At 68.1% G+C, this 14517-nt stretch overlaps 1 protein-coding gene across 1 annotated transcript in view; it reads right to left on the bottom strand.

Annotated features, from left to right (window-relative positions):
• Positions 1-166: 166 nt before the first annotated feature.
• TONSL (tonsoku like, DNA repair protein) overlaps positions 167-14517 on the bottom strand; it is a 32049-nt gene continuing 17698 nt past the window's right edge. The window contains 7 exon segments of the mRNA XM_072034476.1: positions 167-519; positions 11056-11179; positions 11282-11445; positions 11533-11586; positions 11589-11604; positions 12593-12682; positions 13439-13503. Of these exon segments, the coding sequence (XP_071890577.1) occupies positions 167-519; positions 11056-11179; positions 11282-11445; positions 11533-11586; positions 11589-11604; positions 12593-12682; positions 13439-13503 (866 nt within the window).

Raw genomic sequence — 14517 nt, forward strand, 5'->3', positions numbered from 1 at the left:
GAGCCCCCCAACTCACAGAGCCCCCAAAAATCAGCAGGGCCATGCTCATAAAATACCTTGTAAATGCTGAATGCCAGGCTAAGATTTGGGGGGGGGAAAAGGACCCCGAGGACGCGTGGTTCCTCACCCCGTATCGTGATATCTGTATCGCAATATCCGCCCCGTATCACGATATCCACCTCATATCACGATATCCGCCCCATATCGCGATATCCGCCATATTGTGATATCCACCCCCATATCGCGATATCTGCCCCCAGTTGTGATATCCGCCCCCGTATCGCGACATTCCGCCCCGTATCGCGACATCCGGGCTCAGAGGCTGGTGCAGAAAGAGTTTGCGGTGGCGTCGGAGGGTGCTGAAGGTGCCGGGGGGGTTGGTGGGTGCCGGGGGGGCTCCTGCCGACACGCCGCCCCCGCAGAGCCGCAGGTCCCGGACCCCCGCGGCCACCCTGGGCCCAGGTGGCGCCGTCCAGGGTCCCTCGATGAGCAGCCTTGCAGACTCGGGGACAACGTCACCTGCGGCTGGTACCTGGTCTGCCCAGACTCGCTGCTCACCCCCCCATCCCGTCCTCTACCTGCCAGGCTGAGGACAACTGCAGCCCCCGGCCCGCGTCTGCCCAGTGCCACCAGCAGCGCCCGCAGCCCCGCACTGGTGATGCCGGGGTCTGTCAGAGGTTCAGGCACACCAGGGAGGGCAGGAGGGATGAACCTGTGGTGGGGGGGGCAAGTGGGGGGGGTCACAAAGGGTTGATGGGGGCAGCGGGGGTGGGGGTGGGGAGGGGGCTGGTGCATGGGGCGCTGGTTGGGTGGTGGTGACAAGGGGGGCACTCAGGGAGGGGCGGGTGGTGACGGGGGGCACTGGGTGAGGGTGCTGGGGGGACCCAGGTGCTGGGGGACATACTCAGGTATCCGGGGCACTGGGTGCTGGTGACAAGGGCCACGGGCCACAAACTCCGGGGGGCACTGAGGCCACCTAGCGATGGTGCCCACGAGGACACCGAACCCACCGGTGCCGGTGCTACATGGGCAATCCCACCCACATTTCACCCTGTCTTCCCCCACCCCTCTTCCCCCAAGCCCCTCACCCAGCCAGCTCCTCCACGGCCGCGTCGTCAAACCGTTCCCGGCAGTTGAGTGCGCGAGCGCGCGGCCAACCTGGGAACTGAAAACCGACCCCACGGGGGGGACAGGGACAAGGGGGGGGTGAGAGTCACCTGACCCTCTGCAGGAAGCTCCAGGGCCGGGGCGAGGGGCAGGGGGTTCCTCCCCCGCACGGTAGCCCAGGTCCAAGCTCCAGGGGCGCGCGGGGAGGGTGCGCAGCAGCGGCCCTCCACCCCGCTGCGCCCAGCGCGCTGTGCGCCAGCGCGAGCGCCCGCAGCCCAGCCTGAAATTTTGGGGTTAAAAGGGGCTTTGGGGGCGAGGGGGTTTGGGGGTAGTGGGGGGTTTGGGGGGTGAGGGGGGTTGGGGGGTTAGGGGGTGGGGGAAGGGGGGTGAGGGGGGGTTGGGGGGTGGGAAGGGGGCGTTGGGGGTGGGGAGGGGGGTATAGGGGGTTGGGGGGGGTATGGGGGGTTAAAGGGTCGGGGGGGTTAAGAGTTTTGGGGGGTGAGGGGGGGTTTGGGGGGCGGGGAGGGGGTTTTGGGGGGGGTAGGGGGGATTTGGGGGGTTTGGGGTGGTTTTGGGGGGTGAAGGGTGGTTTGGGGGGCTGGGGGGCTATTCTGGGACCTCTTGGGACCTCTCTGGGGACCCTCTCAGGACCCTCCTGGGACCTCTTTGAGGATCCTTCTAGGACTTCCTGGAGGAATCTAATCCCTGGGATTTTGGGGAGGGCCAAGGGGTGAGACGGCTGCCCCTGAATGGGGTGGGTCATGGGCCGGGGCGTGGGGCGGACCGGCCAGGCCGTGGCTCAGGCGGCAGGCAGCGGGGCAGAGCGCAGGCGCGGGAGCGCAGGGCGCAGAGCGCGGGCAGCAGCGCAGGACGCGGCCAGAGCCCGGCAGCGCGGGGCATGGACGGGTTCAGGCTCAGGTCCAGCTCCCTCCAACCCTGTCCTAATTGGGGGGGTGGGGGGGTGGGGGTGAAACGGGGGGGTGAGCACCAACACAAAAAGGACCCTGAGGAGCTCAGCGCACCCAAAACCCAACCAAACCCCAGCATCGACCCCCCAAAGCCCAGCATCACAACCCAAAACCAGCGTCACCCCCCAAAACCCCACCATCACCACCCCCAAAATGACCCCAGCGAGACCCCACCACCCCCAAAATCCCTCAAATCCCAGCATCACCCCAAAACCTCACCGTTATCCCCCAAACCCCACCACCACCCCCTAAACGCCCCTAAAACTCAGCATCACCCCCCGAAACCCCAGCATCACCCCCCAAACCCCTCCCATCCCCCAAACCCCCCCCCAAACCCCCCACCATCCCTGAAACCCAGCATCATCACCCAAACCCTCACCACCCCCCAAAATCACCCCCAGCCAGCCCCCGAACCCCCCAACCCCAGCATCACGCCCCCCAAACTCCATCATCACCCCCAAAACCCCAGCATCACCCAAAATCAACCCAGTGAGCCCACCACCTGAAAGGTCTCCTCAAAGGCAGCATCACCCCCAACCCTTCTCCCATTTCCCAGTCTGCAGTCTCTCCCCTATCCAAGTCCACCACCACCCCCAAATCCTCTTCCCCATCCCCCCAAACCCCCTCCACCCCCGAAAATAACCCCGTGCCAGCTGGCACACCCCTAAAAACCCCCAAAGTCCCCCAAAATCCTAAGCATTACCCCCCAAAAGTCCCTTCCACCAGCCCCCAAAACAATCCGTGCTCATTTGAGGGCTGGGCGATGTGCCTGCACCCCCCCCCACCCCCACCCCTCCCCCCAAAAAAACCAAACAAACCCCCAAAGTCCCCCCAAACCCCTTATTTCACCCCCAACCCCCAAAAGCCCCCAAACCCTTCATCCTCTTTCCCCAAAATAACCCCGTGCCATTTGGGGCTGGCGATGTCCTGGACCCCCACCACCCCCACGCCCCCCCCCCACCCCCAAAAAAAGAAAAAACCCTACAAAAACCCCCAAAATCTCTACCTGCAGGGCTGCGGCCGGCGAGGTGCTGCAGCCCCGTCCCCAGGCGGTTGCCGAGGTCGAGGAAGAGGGAGGGCTGGGGAGGGCCCCTGAGGGCCCCCCAGCTCGGGGCGAGGGGAGCGTCCGAGACCCGCAGACCCCCCAGGCCAGCCGGCGGAGGGGGGCTGGAGCCCCAGGGCCCGCAGCAGGGGGAGCTGGGGGCGCGGGGCCAAGCCCCTCCCGCCGCTAAGGTCGGGGACTCGGCTGGGCGCTTTGTTTAGCTGCAGCATCAGGGGGCGGGGGCTATGGGGGGGGAAATGGGGGGTGAGGGGAAAAATGGGAGGGGGAGGGGGTAAATGGGGGGTTGGGGGAAATGGGGGGGGGGAAAATGAGGGGGGTAAATGGGGGGAGGGGGTGGGGGGGACGGGGGGTGAGGGGGGAAATGGGGGGATGAGGGGGGTAAATGGGGGTGAGGGGGCGGGGGGTACGGGGGTGAGGGGGGAAACGGGGGTGAGGGGGGTACGGGGGCGAGGGGGGGGATTGGGGGTAGGGGGATGGGGGGGAAATGGGGGAGGGGGGTAAATGGGGCGAGGGGGGTAAATGGGGGCGGGGGGTAAATGGGGTCGGGATGGGGTGGGGGCTGGGGGGATAAATGGGGGTGAGGGGGTAAATGGGGGCGAGGGGGGGAAAATGGGGGTGAGGGGGGTAAATGGGGGGTGAGGGGGGGAAATGGGGGCGAGGGGGGGAAAATGGGGGTGAGGGGGCGGGGGGTAAATGGGGGTGAGGGGCGGGGGGAGTGGGGGGTAAATGGGGGTGAGGGGGGGGCACTGGGGGGAGTGGGGGGAAGTGGGGGTAAATGGGGGTGAGGGGGGTAAATGGGGGGGAGGGGGGTAAATGTGGGCGGGGGTAAATGGGGGGGAGGGGGTAAATGGGGGCGAGGGGGGTGGGGGGAAAAGGGGGGAGGGGGTAAATGGGGGGGAAATGGGGGCGAGGGGGGTAAATGGGGGCGAGGGGGCGGGGGGGAGAGGGGGGAGGGGGCACGGGGGGCGGGGATGGGGCGGGGGGCTGGGGGGGTAAATGGGGGGCGAGGGGGGGGATTGGGGGGCGGGGGGAGTGGGGGGGGGGAAATGGGGGCGGGGGGGAGTGGGGACATGGGACTGGAATTGGGGACTTGGGGACTGGGAACTGGGACAGGAACACTAGACTGGGGATGGGCACCAGGGACTGGGATGGGGGACTTGGGGATGGGGAGAACTGGGTACAGGGGATGCTGGGACTGGAAACTGGACACAGGGACTGGGGATGGGGACTGGGGACGGGGAAGAGACACAGGGACTGGGACTGGACACAGGGACTGGAATTTGGATGCGGGGACTGGGGACGGGGACATGGGGACTGGGATGGGGACATGGAACTGGAATTGGGATGTGGGGACTGGGATGGGGACACGGAGACTGGGATGGGGACATGGGGACTGGGACAGGAACACTGGGATGGGAATGTGGGGACTGGGATTGGGATGTGGGGACTGGGATGGGGATGCAGGGACTGGAATGGGAACTGGGGACTGGGAGCTGGGACGTGGATGTGGGGACTGGAACTGGGATACAGGGACTGGGACTGGATGCAGGGACTGGAATTGGGATGTGGGGACTGGGACAGGGACACGGAGACTGGGAAGGGGAACACTGGGATGGGGATGGGGATGCGGGGACTGGGAGAACTGGGGACAGGGGGACTGGGAGAACTGGGATGGGGATGTGGGGACTGGGGATGGAGGTGACACGGGGGGGCTGGGAACCTGACATGGTGGAGGTGATGGGGGGTCTCGGGGGGAGGTCCCGGGGGGGGTCCCAGGGGGGTCCTGGGGGGACTCTGGGGGTGTCCCGGGGGGTTCCGGGGCGTTTCCAGGGGGTTGGGGGGGTCCAGGGGGGGATCCCAGGGGGGAGTCCTGGGGGGTCCCAGGGGGGGTCGCGGGGGGGGTCCGGGGGGGTTGTGGGGGTGTTTCCGGTGGGGTCCTGGGGGGTCCCTGGGGGGTCTTGGGGTGGTCCGGGGGGTCCCAGGGGATCTGGGGGGTTGTGGGGGGTTATGGGGGGTTCTAGGGGGGTCCCGGGGGAAGGGTCCTGGGGGTCCTGGGGTCCAATCCCAGGGTGACCCGGGGGTCCTAGGGGTCCGGGGGTCTGGGGAGTAGGGGTCCCAGGGGTCCTGGTGGTGGGTCCCAGGGGACCGGGGATCCTGGGACCGGGGGTCCTGGGGCCACTGGGGTCCGGGGGTCCTCACCCAGCCCCATGCTGCTGCAGGCCGTGCGGCAGCGCTCGGAGAGGGGGCAGCTCCCAGCACTGCACCTCCCCATACCTGCGGGGGCACTGCTCAGACCCCCAAAACACCCCCAGCCCCGAAACGCCCCCAAGTCTCTCCAACCCCTCCCCCCAAAAATACTCCAAATTATCCTAAAATAATCCCCCACCCCCAAAATACCTCCCAGCCCCCAAAAAAAAAAAAACAGCCCCCCAAACTCCTCCCAAACCCCCAAAACATCCCCCAGCCCCCAAAACACCCCCCACCTCCCCAAACACCCCCCGAAACCGCCCCAAAACACCTCCTATCCCCCCCCAAACACCCCCAGCCCCCCCCAAACCTCCCATATCCCCCCAAACCACCTCCCACCCGCCCCCAAACCAGCCCCCAGGCCCCCAAAAGTCCTCCAACCCCCCAAACACATCCCAAGGCCCCCAAAAAACACCCCCAAGACCCCCCAAAACCCCCCCCCCCACCCCCCAAAACCCCCGGACCCCCCAAACCCCCCTCCCACCCCCCACACCTCCCCAAACCCTCTCATACCTCCCCCAAACCCCCCCAAACCCCCTCCCACCCCCCAAACCCCTCTCAAACCCCCCCATACCCCCCAAAACCACCCCCTACCCCCCAAACCCCTTCCCACCCCCCGAAACCCCTCCCACCCCCCAAACCCTCCAACCCCCCCCAATACCCCCCAAAACCACCCCCCACCCCCCAAAACCCTTTTAACCCCCCCAAACCCTTTTATCCCCCCAAACCCCTTCCCACACCCCCCAAATCCTCCATATCCCCCTGACACCCCCCCCCAACCTCCCCCATACCCCTTCTAAATCCCCTCCCCACCCCCCAAAACCCCCCCCTCACCCCCCAAAACAACCCCCCATCCCCCCAAAACCCTTTAAACCCCCCCATACCCCCCTCCCACCCCCCCCAAACCCCCCTTTACAACCCCCCCCCCAAACCCCCCCATACCCCCTCCCACCCCCCCCATACCCCCCCAAACCCCTCCCACCCCCCCCAAACCCCCCCCCCCACACCCCCCCCCCCCAAACCCCCCCCAAATCCCCCCAAACACCCCCCAAACCCCCCCCAACCCCCCATACTCCCCCAACCCCCCCAACCTCTCTAAACTCCCACATATCATTCTGAGTCTCTAAGACCACTCCAAGTCTCTCAAACCACTCAAAGTCTCTCTATCATCTCTAAACCCTCAACCCCCCCCCCAACCCCCCCCCCCCACCCCCAGAATTTCCGGGGGGGTCTGACCTCCTTGTTGCTGGTGAGGACGTCCTGATGCCAGGTCGTGGGGGGCCAGGAGGTGCTCTTGCTGAGGGTGAGGCGGGCGCCCCCCAGGCCTGCTCGGGCCGCTCGGCCGCCTGCGCCGCCAGCCAGGGCAGATTCGAGAGTGGCCGGACCTGGGGGGCACGGGGGGGTCTCATGGGGTGGGGGTCTCATGGGGTGGGGGTCTCATGGGGTGGGGGTTCATGGGGGATGGGAATGGGGGCCTCCGAAGGGATGGGGGTCTCATGGGGTGGGGGTCTCATGGGGTGGGGGGCATGGGGGTGGGGGGTGGGGTTGGGGGGGTCCTATGGGGTGGGGGTCTCATGGGGTGGGGGGCATGGGGGGGTCTCATGGGGGGGTCTCATGGGGTGGGGAGGGGGCATGGGGGGGTCCTATGGGGGTGGGGGGTGAGGGGGGTCCTATGGGGTGGGGGGGTCCCATGGGGTTGGGGGGTCATGGGATGGGGTTGGGGGGGGTCTCATGGGGTGGGGGGTCTCTGGGGACAGGGAAGGGGGTGGGGGGTCCCATAGGGTGGGGGTCTCATGGGGATGGGGTGGGGGTTGGGGGTCCCATGGGGATGGGGTCTCATGGGGATGGGGGCAGAGGGAGACAGGGAAAGGGGTGGGGGTCTCATGGGGGTGGGGGTCTCATGGGGATGGGAATGGGGGGGTCCATAGGGGTGGGGGGGTCTATGGGGGTGGGGGGCTGAGGGGATGAAGGGTGGGGGGTTGTGGGGGTCTCAGGGAATGGGGGGGCCATGGGGGTGGGGGGCTTAAGGGGGTGGGGGGGATGGGGGGTTGGGGGGGTCTCTTGGGGATGGGGTTGGGGGGGTCCCATGGGGTGGGGTCCATGGGGATGGGGGGCAGAGGGAGACAGGGAAAGGGGTGGGGTCCATGGGGTGGGGTCCATGGGGTGGGGGGTGAGGGGGTGAGGGGGTCCCATGGGGGTGGGGGCTCATGGGGTGGGGGTCTTGGGGGGACAGGTAAGGGGTGGGGGTTCCATGGGGTGGGGGTCTCATGGGGTGGGGGTCTCATGGGGATGGGGAATGGGGGTCGAAGGGGGATGGGGGGGGTCTCATGCGGACGGGGGGGTCCATGGGGTGGGGGGCTTAAGGGGATGGGGGTTGGTGGGGGGGTCTCATGGGGGTGGGGTCCATGGGGACGAGGATGTTGGGGATGGGGTCCCATGGGGGTGGGGGGCTGATGGGGATGGGGTTGGTGGGGGTCGATGGGGAGGGGATAAGGGGTGGAGGGGGGCGGAGGGGTGGGGGGGTCCTATGGGAATGGGGGTCCCATGGGGATGGGGTCGGTGGGGGGCTTGGGGGATGGGGGGTCCATAGAGACAGGGGTGGGGGTCCCATGGGAGTGGGGGTCTTAGGGGATGAGGATGGGGTTGGGGGGTCCTATGGGGGTGGGGGTCTCATGGGGATAGGGTTGGGGGGTCTCATGGGGTGGGGGGCACAGGAAGACAGGAAAGGGGTGGGGGGAGGGGACTGTGGGAGTGGGGGTTGGGGGGTCTCATGGGGATGGGGGTGGGGGTTAGGGGGTCCCATGGGGTGGGGGTCTCATGGGGTTGGGGGGGTCCCATGGGGGTGGGGGGCCCATGGGGATGGGGTTGGTGGGGGTCTCATGGGGAAGGGGGGGATAAGGGGGTGGGGGGTTCATGGGGATGGGGGTCTTAGGGGACAGAGAAAGGGGGGTGGGGGGTCCCATGGGGGTGGGGCTCATGGGGGTGGGGGCTTAAGGGAATGGGGTTGGTAGGGGGGTCTCATGGGGATGGGGATGGGGTTGGGGGTCTGATGGGGTGGGGGTCATGGGGTGAGGGTCCCATGGGGATGGGGTTGGGAGGGGGTCTCAGGGGGACAGGGAAAGGGGTGGGGGGACCATGGGGTGGGGTTGGGGTCTCATGGGGATGGGGGGCCATGGGGACAAGGGATGGGGTTGGGGGGACAGGGAAAGGGGGTGGGGTTGGGGGGTTGGTGGGGTTGGGGTTCTGTGGGGATGGGGTTGGGGGGCTTAGGGGGATTGGGGGTGAGACTGGGGGGTCCGGGGGATGGGGGGTTCGGGGGGACAGGAAGGGTGGGGGGACTGTGGGGTGGGGGTTGGGGGGTCCATGGGGACGGGGCCTTCAGGCAGGGGTCCCAGGATGGGGAAGATGGGGGTCCGGGGGGGCATGGGTCCCTCAGGTTGGGGGGTCCTGGGGGTCCCGGGGGGGGTCTCCACCCCTGCGGCACGGGGATGAGGAAGATGTTCCCCCACGCGCAACCGCACGCGGATGGGGGCGGCGGGCCGGGCCGGGGGGCTGAGGGGAGCAGCGCTCCAGAAACCCCCCAGCACCCCCAAACCCCCCAACCCCCCCGACCCCCTTCCCCTCACCCCACCCCTCTCCTGGAGCCTCGGGAGACCCTGGGTGCCCGGGGAGGGGGCGATGGCTGGCGGCGCCCAAACCCCCCCCTGCACCCTCATCCGGCCCCGGGACCCCAGCCCCCCCCGGGACCCCAAATCCCTGGGGTTCTGCGCCTGTTTCCTCCCACCCCCGCTGCCCCCCAGGTCTCAGGTTCCTCTCAGTGACTCCTCCACCAACTCCTTGGCGGGATCAGTGCTGGGGATGGGGGATACTGGGAGGGGACCCCGCCAGACTGGGGGGGACTGGGGAGGAACTGGGAGGCTCTGGAGCTGCCCAGCCCGCGGAGGGCGGCCTTGATGGGCTTGGAAAGGGGGTTTGGGGGGACGTTGACGGGCCCCGAACGGGGGCGCTTCGAGTGCGTATGGGAGGGGGATGGGGGGGACTGGGAGGGGAGGGGGAATGGGGGGACTGGGAATGGGGGGGGGGAATGGGGGGGGACTGGGAGGGGGATGGGGGGGCCATGGGCCGGGGGGCTGGGCTCGGCGTCGAAGAAGCTGCGAGGCCGGGGGCGGCGGGAGCTGGGGGGCGCACAAGGAGAGTCAGTGGGGGCGCGGAGCCCCAAAACACCATGCCCCCCAAATTCAGCATTGGATCCCCAAATCCAGCCCCAGCCGCCCAAAATCACCACTGGTCCCCCAAATCCACCATTAGCCCCCCAAATCCAGCCCCTAAGCCCCCAAACCCGTCCCCAGACCCCCCAAAACCCATCATTAGCCCCCCAAAACCCACTATTAGCCTCCCAAAACCCATCCCCAGCCCCCCAAACCCATCATTACCCCCCCCAAAACCCCACCAGTACCCCCCAAAACCCCCCAAACTCCCTCCCATCACCCTAAAACCCCCCCAAACTCCATCATCACCCCCCCAAACCTCACCATCACCCCCCAACCCCCTCCCCCACCACCCCAAACCCCCCAAACCCCCCCCCATCATCACCCCCAACCCCGCCATCACACCCCCAAAACCCCACCACCACCCCCAAAACCCCTCCCCCATCACCCCAAACCCCCAAAACCCCACCACCACCCCCAAACCCCAACCACTATTCCAGACCCTTGCCTCCCCCACTCCAACCTCATCCCATTCGCCTAAACCCCCCCCCACCCCCCCAAACCCCACCACCACTCCCCAAATCCTCCCCACCACCCACCCCCCCACCCCCACCACCCCCCAATCCCACCATCACGCCAATTCCCACCCCAAACCCCTCCCACACCCCCCCAACCCCACCATCCACCACCCAAACCCCTCCCTGCGCCCCCAAACCTCACCATTACCCCCCAAAACCCCTCCCCATCCCCCCCAAACCCCTCCCCATCCCCCCAAACCCCCCCAAACCCCCCCACCACCCCCAAAACCCCTTCCCATTCCCCCAAAAGCCCCCCAAACCCCCTCCCCACACCCCCAAACCTCACCATTACCCCCCCAAAACCCCTCCCCATCCCCCCAAAACCCCTCCCTGTCCCCCCAAACCCCCTCCCCACCACCCCAAAACCCCCTCCCCATCTCCCCAAACTCCCCAAACCCCCTCCCCACACCCCAAACCTCACCATTACCCCCCCAAAACCCCTCCCCATGCCCCCCAAACCCCCCCCACCACCCCCCAAACCCCATCCTCACCCCCCCAAACCCCCTCCCCACCCCCAAAACCCCCCCAAACTCCATCATCAGCCCCCCAAACCCCATCCCCATTCCCCCCAAACCCCCCCAAAACCCCCTCCCCATCCCCACAAACCCCCCCAAACCCCCTCCCCCACCACCCTAAAACCCCCTCCCCATCTCCCCAAACCCCCTCCCTGCGCCCCCAAACCTCACCATTACCCCCCCAAAACCCCTCCCCATCCCCCCCAAACCCCTCCCTGTCCCCCCAAACCCCACCACCACCCCCAAAACCCCTCCCTGTCCCCCCAAACCCCCTCCCCACCACCCCAAAACCCCCTCCCCATCTCCCCAAACCCCCTCCCCATCCCCCCAAACCCCCCCCAAACCCCCCAAACCCCCCCCCAGACTCACCCCCCCCCGCCGCCCCCTCCCTCAGCGCCCTCTGGGCTCTCCGGCACCGCCGCCAGGTCTCCTCATCCAGCTCGGGGCCGTAGAGCCCGACCCACTCCTCCAACGTCCCCAGGGGGGTCAGACCCTAAAAAAACACCGTGGGGGGGTGGTCCTCACCTTACCCAACCCCCCCATAAAAAAAAAAAAATAAAAAAAAATTAAAAAGCCCCCCCTCCTCGGTGCCCACCTTGGCGTTGCGCGCCCCCCGCGCCGCCCCGCGCTCCAGCAGCAGCTCGGCCACCTCGAAGTGCCCGCACCCCAAAGCGTCGTGGAGGGGGGTGATCCCCTCACAGCCCGGCCCCCCCGCGTCGTTGACGGCCGCCCCCTGGTCCAGCAGGAGCCGGACGATCTCTGGGGGGGGTCACAATAACAAGGGGGGGGTCAGCAGGGGGGGATTTGTAGGGTCCCCCCCCGACCTCTCCAAATCTTTGCGCTCACCCAGGTGCCCGTGGTTGCAGGCTTCGTGCAGGGGGGTCCAGCCGCAGTAGTCGCGGGGTTGAGGGGGTGGCCCTATAGGATGTGGGGGGGGGGCACACAAGGGGGGGGGGCACACAAGGGGGGGGCACACAAGGGGGGGGCACAAGGGGACGGTCAGCAGCCCTGGGGGGGTCACTGCCCACCCGCTGGTTGACCAAGGGGTTTGCTTGGATTCAGTTGGGGAAGGGGTGGGGGGGCGTTAAGGGGGTGGGGTGGGGGGGTTAAGGGGATGGGGGGGGGTCTTGTGGGGATGGGGAGCTCAGGGGGGGATAGGGAAAGGGGTGGGGGGATCGTGGGGGTGGGGTTGGGGGGTCTGGGGGGGGAAGGGATGGGGGGGTCCCATGGGGATGGGGGTCTCAGGGGGACAGGGAAAGGGGTGGGGGGATCGTGGGGATGGGGTTGGGGGCTTAAGGGGGTGAGGGTGGGGGGACCATGGGGACAGGGATGGGGGTCTCATGGGGATGGGGGTCTTGGGGGGACAGGGAAAGGGGTGGGGGGACCTCATGGGGAATTGGGGACTTGTGGGGGTGGGGTTGGGGGGGTCTCGTGGGGTGGGGGGCACAGGGGGGGATAGGGAAAGGGGTGGGGGGACCTTGGGGGTGGGGTTGGGGGGGTCTCGTGGGGAATTGGGGACTTGTGGGGATGGGGTTGGGGGGCTTAAGGGGATTGGGGTTGGGGTTGGGGGGGGTCTCAGAGGTAATAGGAACTTTTGGGGTTGGGGGTCCCATGGGGAGGGGGGGTCTCAGGGAAACAGGGAAAGGGGTGGGGGGGACCACAGGGGTGGGGTTGGGGGTCTTAAGGGGATTGGGGTTGGGGGGGGGTCTCATGGGGAGGGGGGACCCTCGGGGCTGGGGGTCCCATGGGGACAGGGAAAGGGGTGGGGGGGTCACCGCGTGCCACCACCCTGGGGACGTCCCCCCCCCGCCTTCCCACATCATTCCCCTCTCTCCACAGCCCCCCCAGCGGTGTTCCCGGTGCCGGGGGGGGGTCCTGCTGTGTGTGTGCCCCCCCCCCAATTTACCTGTTGGAGGTAGAGCCGCACCCGCCGCAGGTCGCCCTCGATGCAGGCGCGGTGCAGGGGGGTCTCCCCCCGCTCGTTGCGGCGGTTCCACTGCGGGCAAGGGGGGGGGGACGTGGGGATACGGCCCCCGGGGGGGGGCAGGGCCCTGATCTGCTCCTGGGGGGGCCTGAGCCACTCCTGGGTGGTCCCAACCCACTCCTGGGGGGGTCTGGGGGGGCTCTGACCCACACCTGGGGGGCTCAGTCCATACCTGGGGGTCCTGACAAACTCCTGGGGGGGCCCTGACCCACACCTGGGGGGCTCTAACCCACTCCTGGGGGGTCTGGGGGGGCTCTGACCCACTCCTGGGGGTCCTGACCCACTCCTGGGGGGCTCTGACCCATACCTGGGGGGCCCTGACTCACACCTGGGGGGGCCTAGGGGTCCTGACCTACACCTGGGGGGTCCCAACCCACTCCTGGGGGGGCCTGGGGGGCTCTGACCCACTCCTGGGGGTCCTGACCCACACCTGGGGGGCTCTGACCCACACTGGGGGGTCCTGACCTGCTCCTGAGGGTCCTGACCCACACCTGGGGGGCTCTGACCTGCTCCTGGGGGGGCTCTGATGCACATCTGGGGGTCCTGATCCACTCCTGGGGGGCTCAACCCACTCTTGGGGGGGCCCTGACCCGTACCTGGGGTCCTGACCTGCTCCTGAGGGTCCTGACCCACTCCTGGGGGGTCCTGACCTGCTCCTGGGGGGCTCGACCCACACCTGGGGGGCTCTGACCTGCTCCTGGGGGTCCTGACCCACACCTGGGGGTCCCAACCCACAGCCGGGGGTCCGCTGCGTTGCCCCCCCCTCACCTTGCAGATGCGCCGGCGGCCGGGGACGCTCTTGGTGTACCCGTCCAGCTCCTCGTCCTCCCCCTCTGCAACCGGGCTGTGAGCAGGGGGGGGGGCACAGCCGGGCACGGGGGTCCCGCTGCCCCCCACACCCCAGGGGGGCAACCCTAATAGAGCTGGGACCCCCCCCATAGGGACTGGGACCCCCCCATAGGGACTGGGACCTCCCCCATAGGCATGGGGACACCCCTATAGGGATGGGGACCCCCCCCAATAGGGACTGGGACCCCCCCATGGGCAAGGGGATCTCCCCCAATAGGGCCGGGACCCCCCCCCCAATAGGCACTGGGACACCCCCAATAGGGCTGGGGACCCCCCCCAAATAGGGATGGGGACCCCCCCAATAGGCACTGGGATCCCCCTCCCCAGGGACTGGGATTGCCCCCCATAAGAACTGGGACCCCCCCATATGGACTGGGACCCCCCCATGGGCAAGAGGATCTCCCCCAATAGGGCTGGGACCCCCCCCCAATAGGCACTGGGACACCCCAAAGGGATGGGGACGCCCCCCAATAGGGACTGGGACCCCCCCCAATAGGGCTGGGGACCCCCCACCCCAAATAGGGCTGGGGACCCCCCCCAATAGGGCTGAGACCCCCCCCATAGGGATGGGGATCCCCCCCACAGGGCCAGGACCCCCCCCCCCAGGGACTGGGATCGCCCCCCATATGGACTGGGACCCCCCCCCAATAGGCACTGGGACACCCCCAAAGGGATGGGGACCCCCCCCAATAGGGACTGGGATTACCCCCAATAGGGCCAGGACCCCCCCCCCCAAATAGGGATGGGAACCCTCCCCAATAGGCACTGGGACCCCCCCCCAGTAGGGACTGGGACACCCCCAAACGGATGGGGACCCCCCCCAATAGGGCCGGGGACCCCCCACCCCCAAATAGGGCTGGGGACCCCCCCCAATAGGGCTGAGACCCCCCCATAGGGCCAGGACCCCCCTCCCCAGGGACTGGGATTGCCCCCCCTATGGACTGGGACCCCCCCCATAGGAACTGGGACCCCCCCAACCCCCATTTCGGGGTCCTGCC

Source organism: Anas platyrhynchos, chromosome 2 (genome assembly GCF_047663525.1).
Source record: "Anas platyrhynchos isolate ZD024472 breed Pekin duck chromosome 2, IASCAAS_PekinDuck_T2T, whole genome shotgun sequence".
NCBI lineage: Eukaryota > Metazoa > Chordata > Aves > Anseriformes > Anatidae > Anas > Anas platyrhynchos.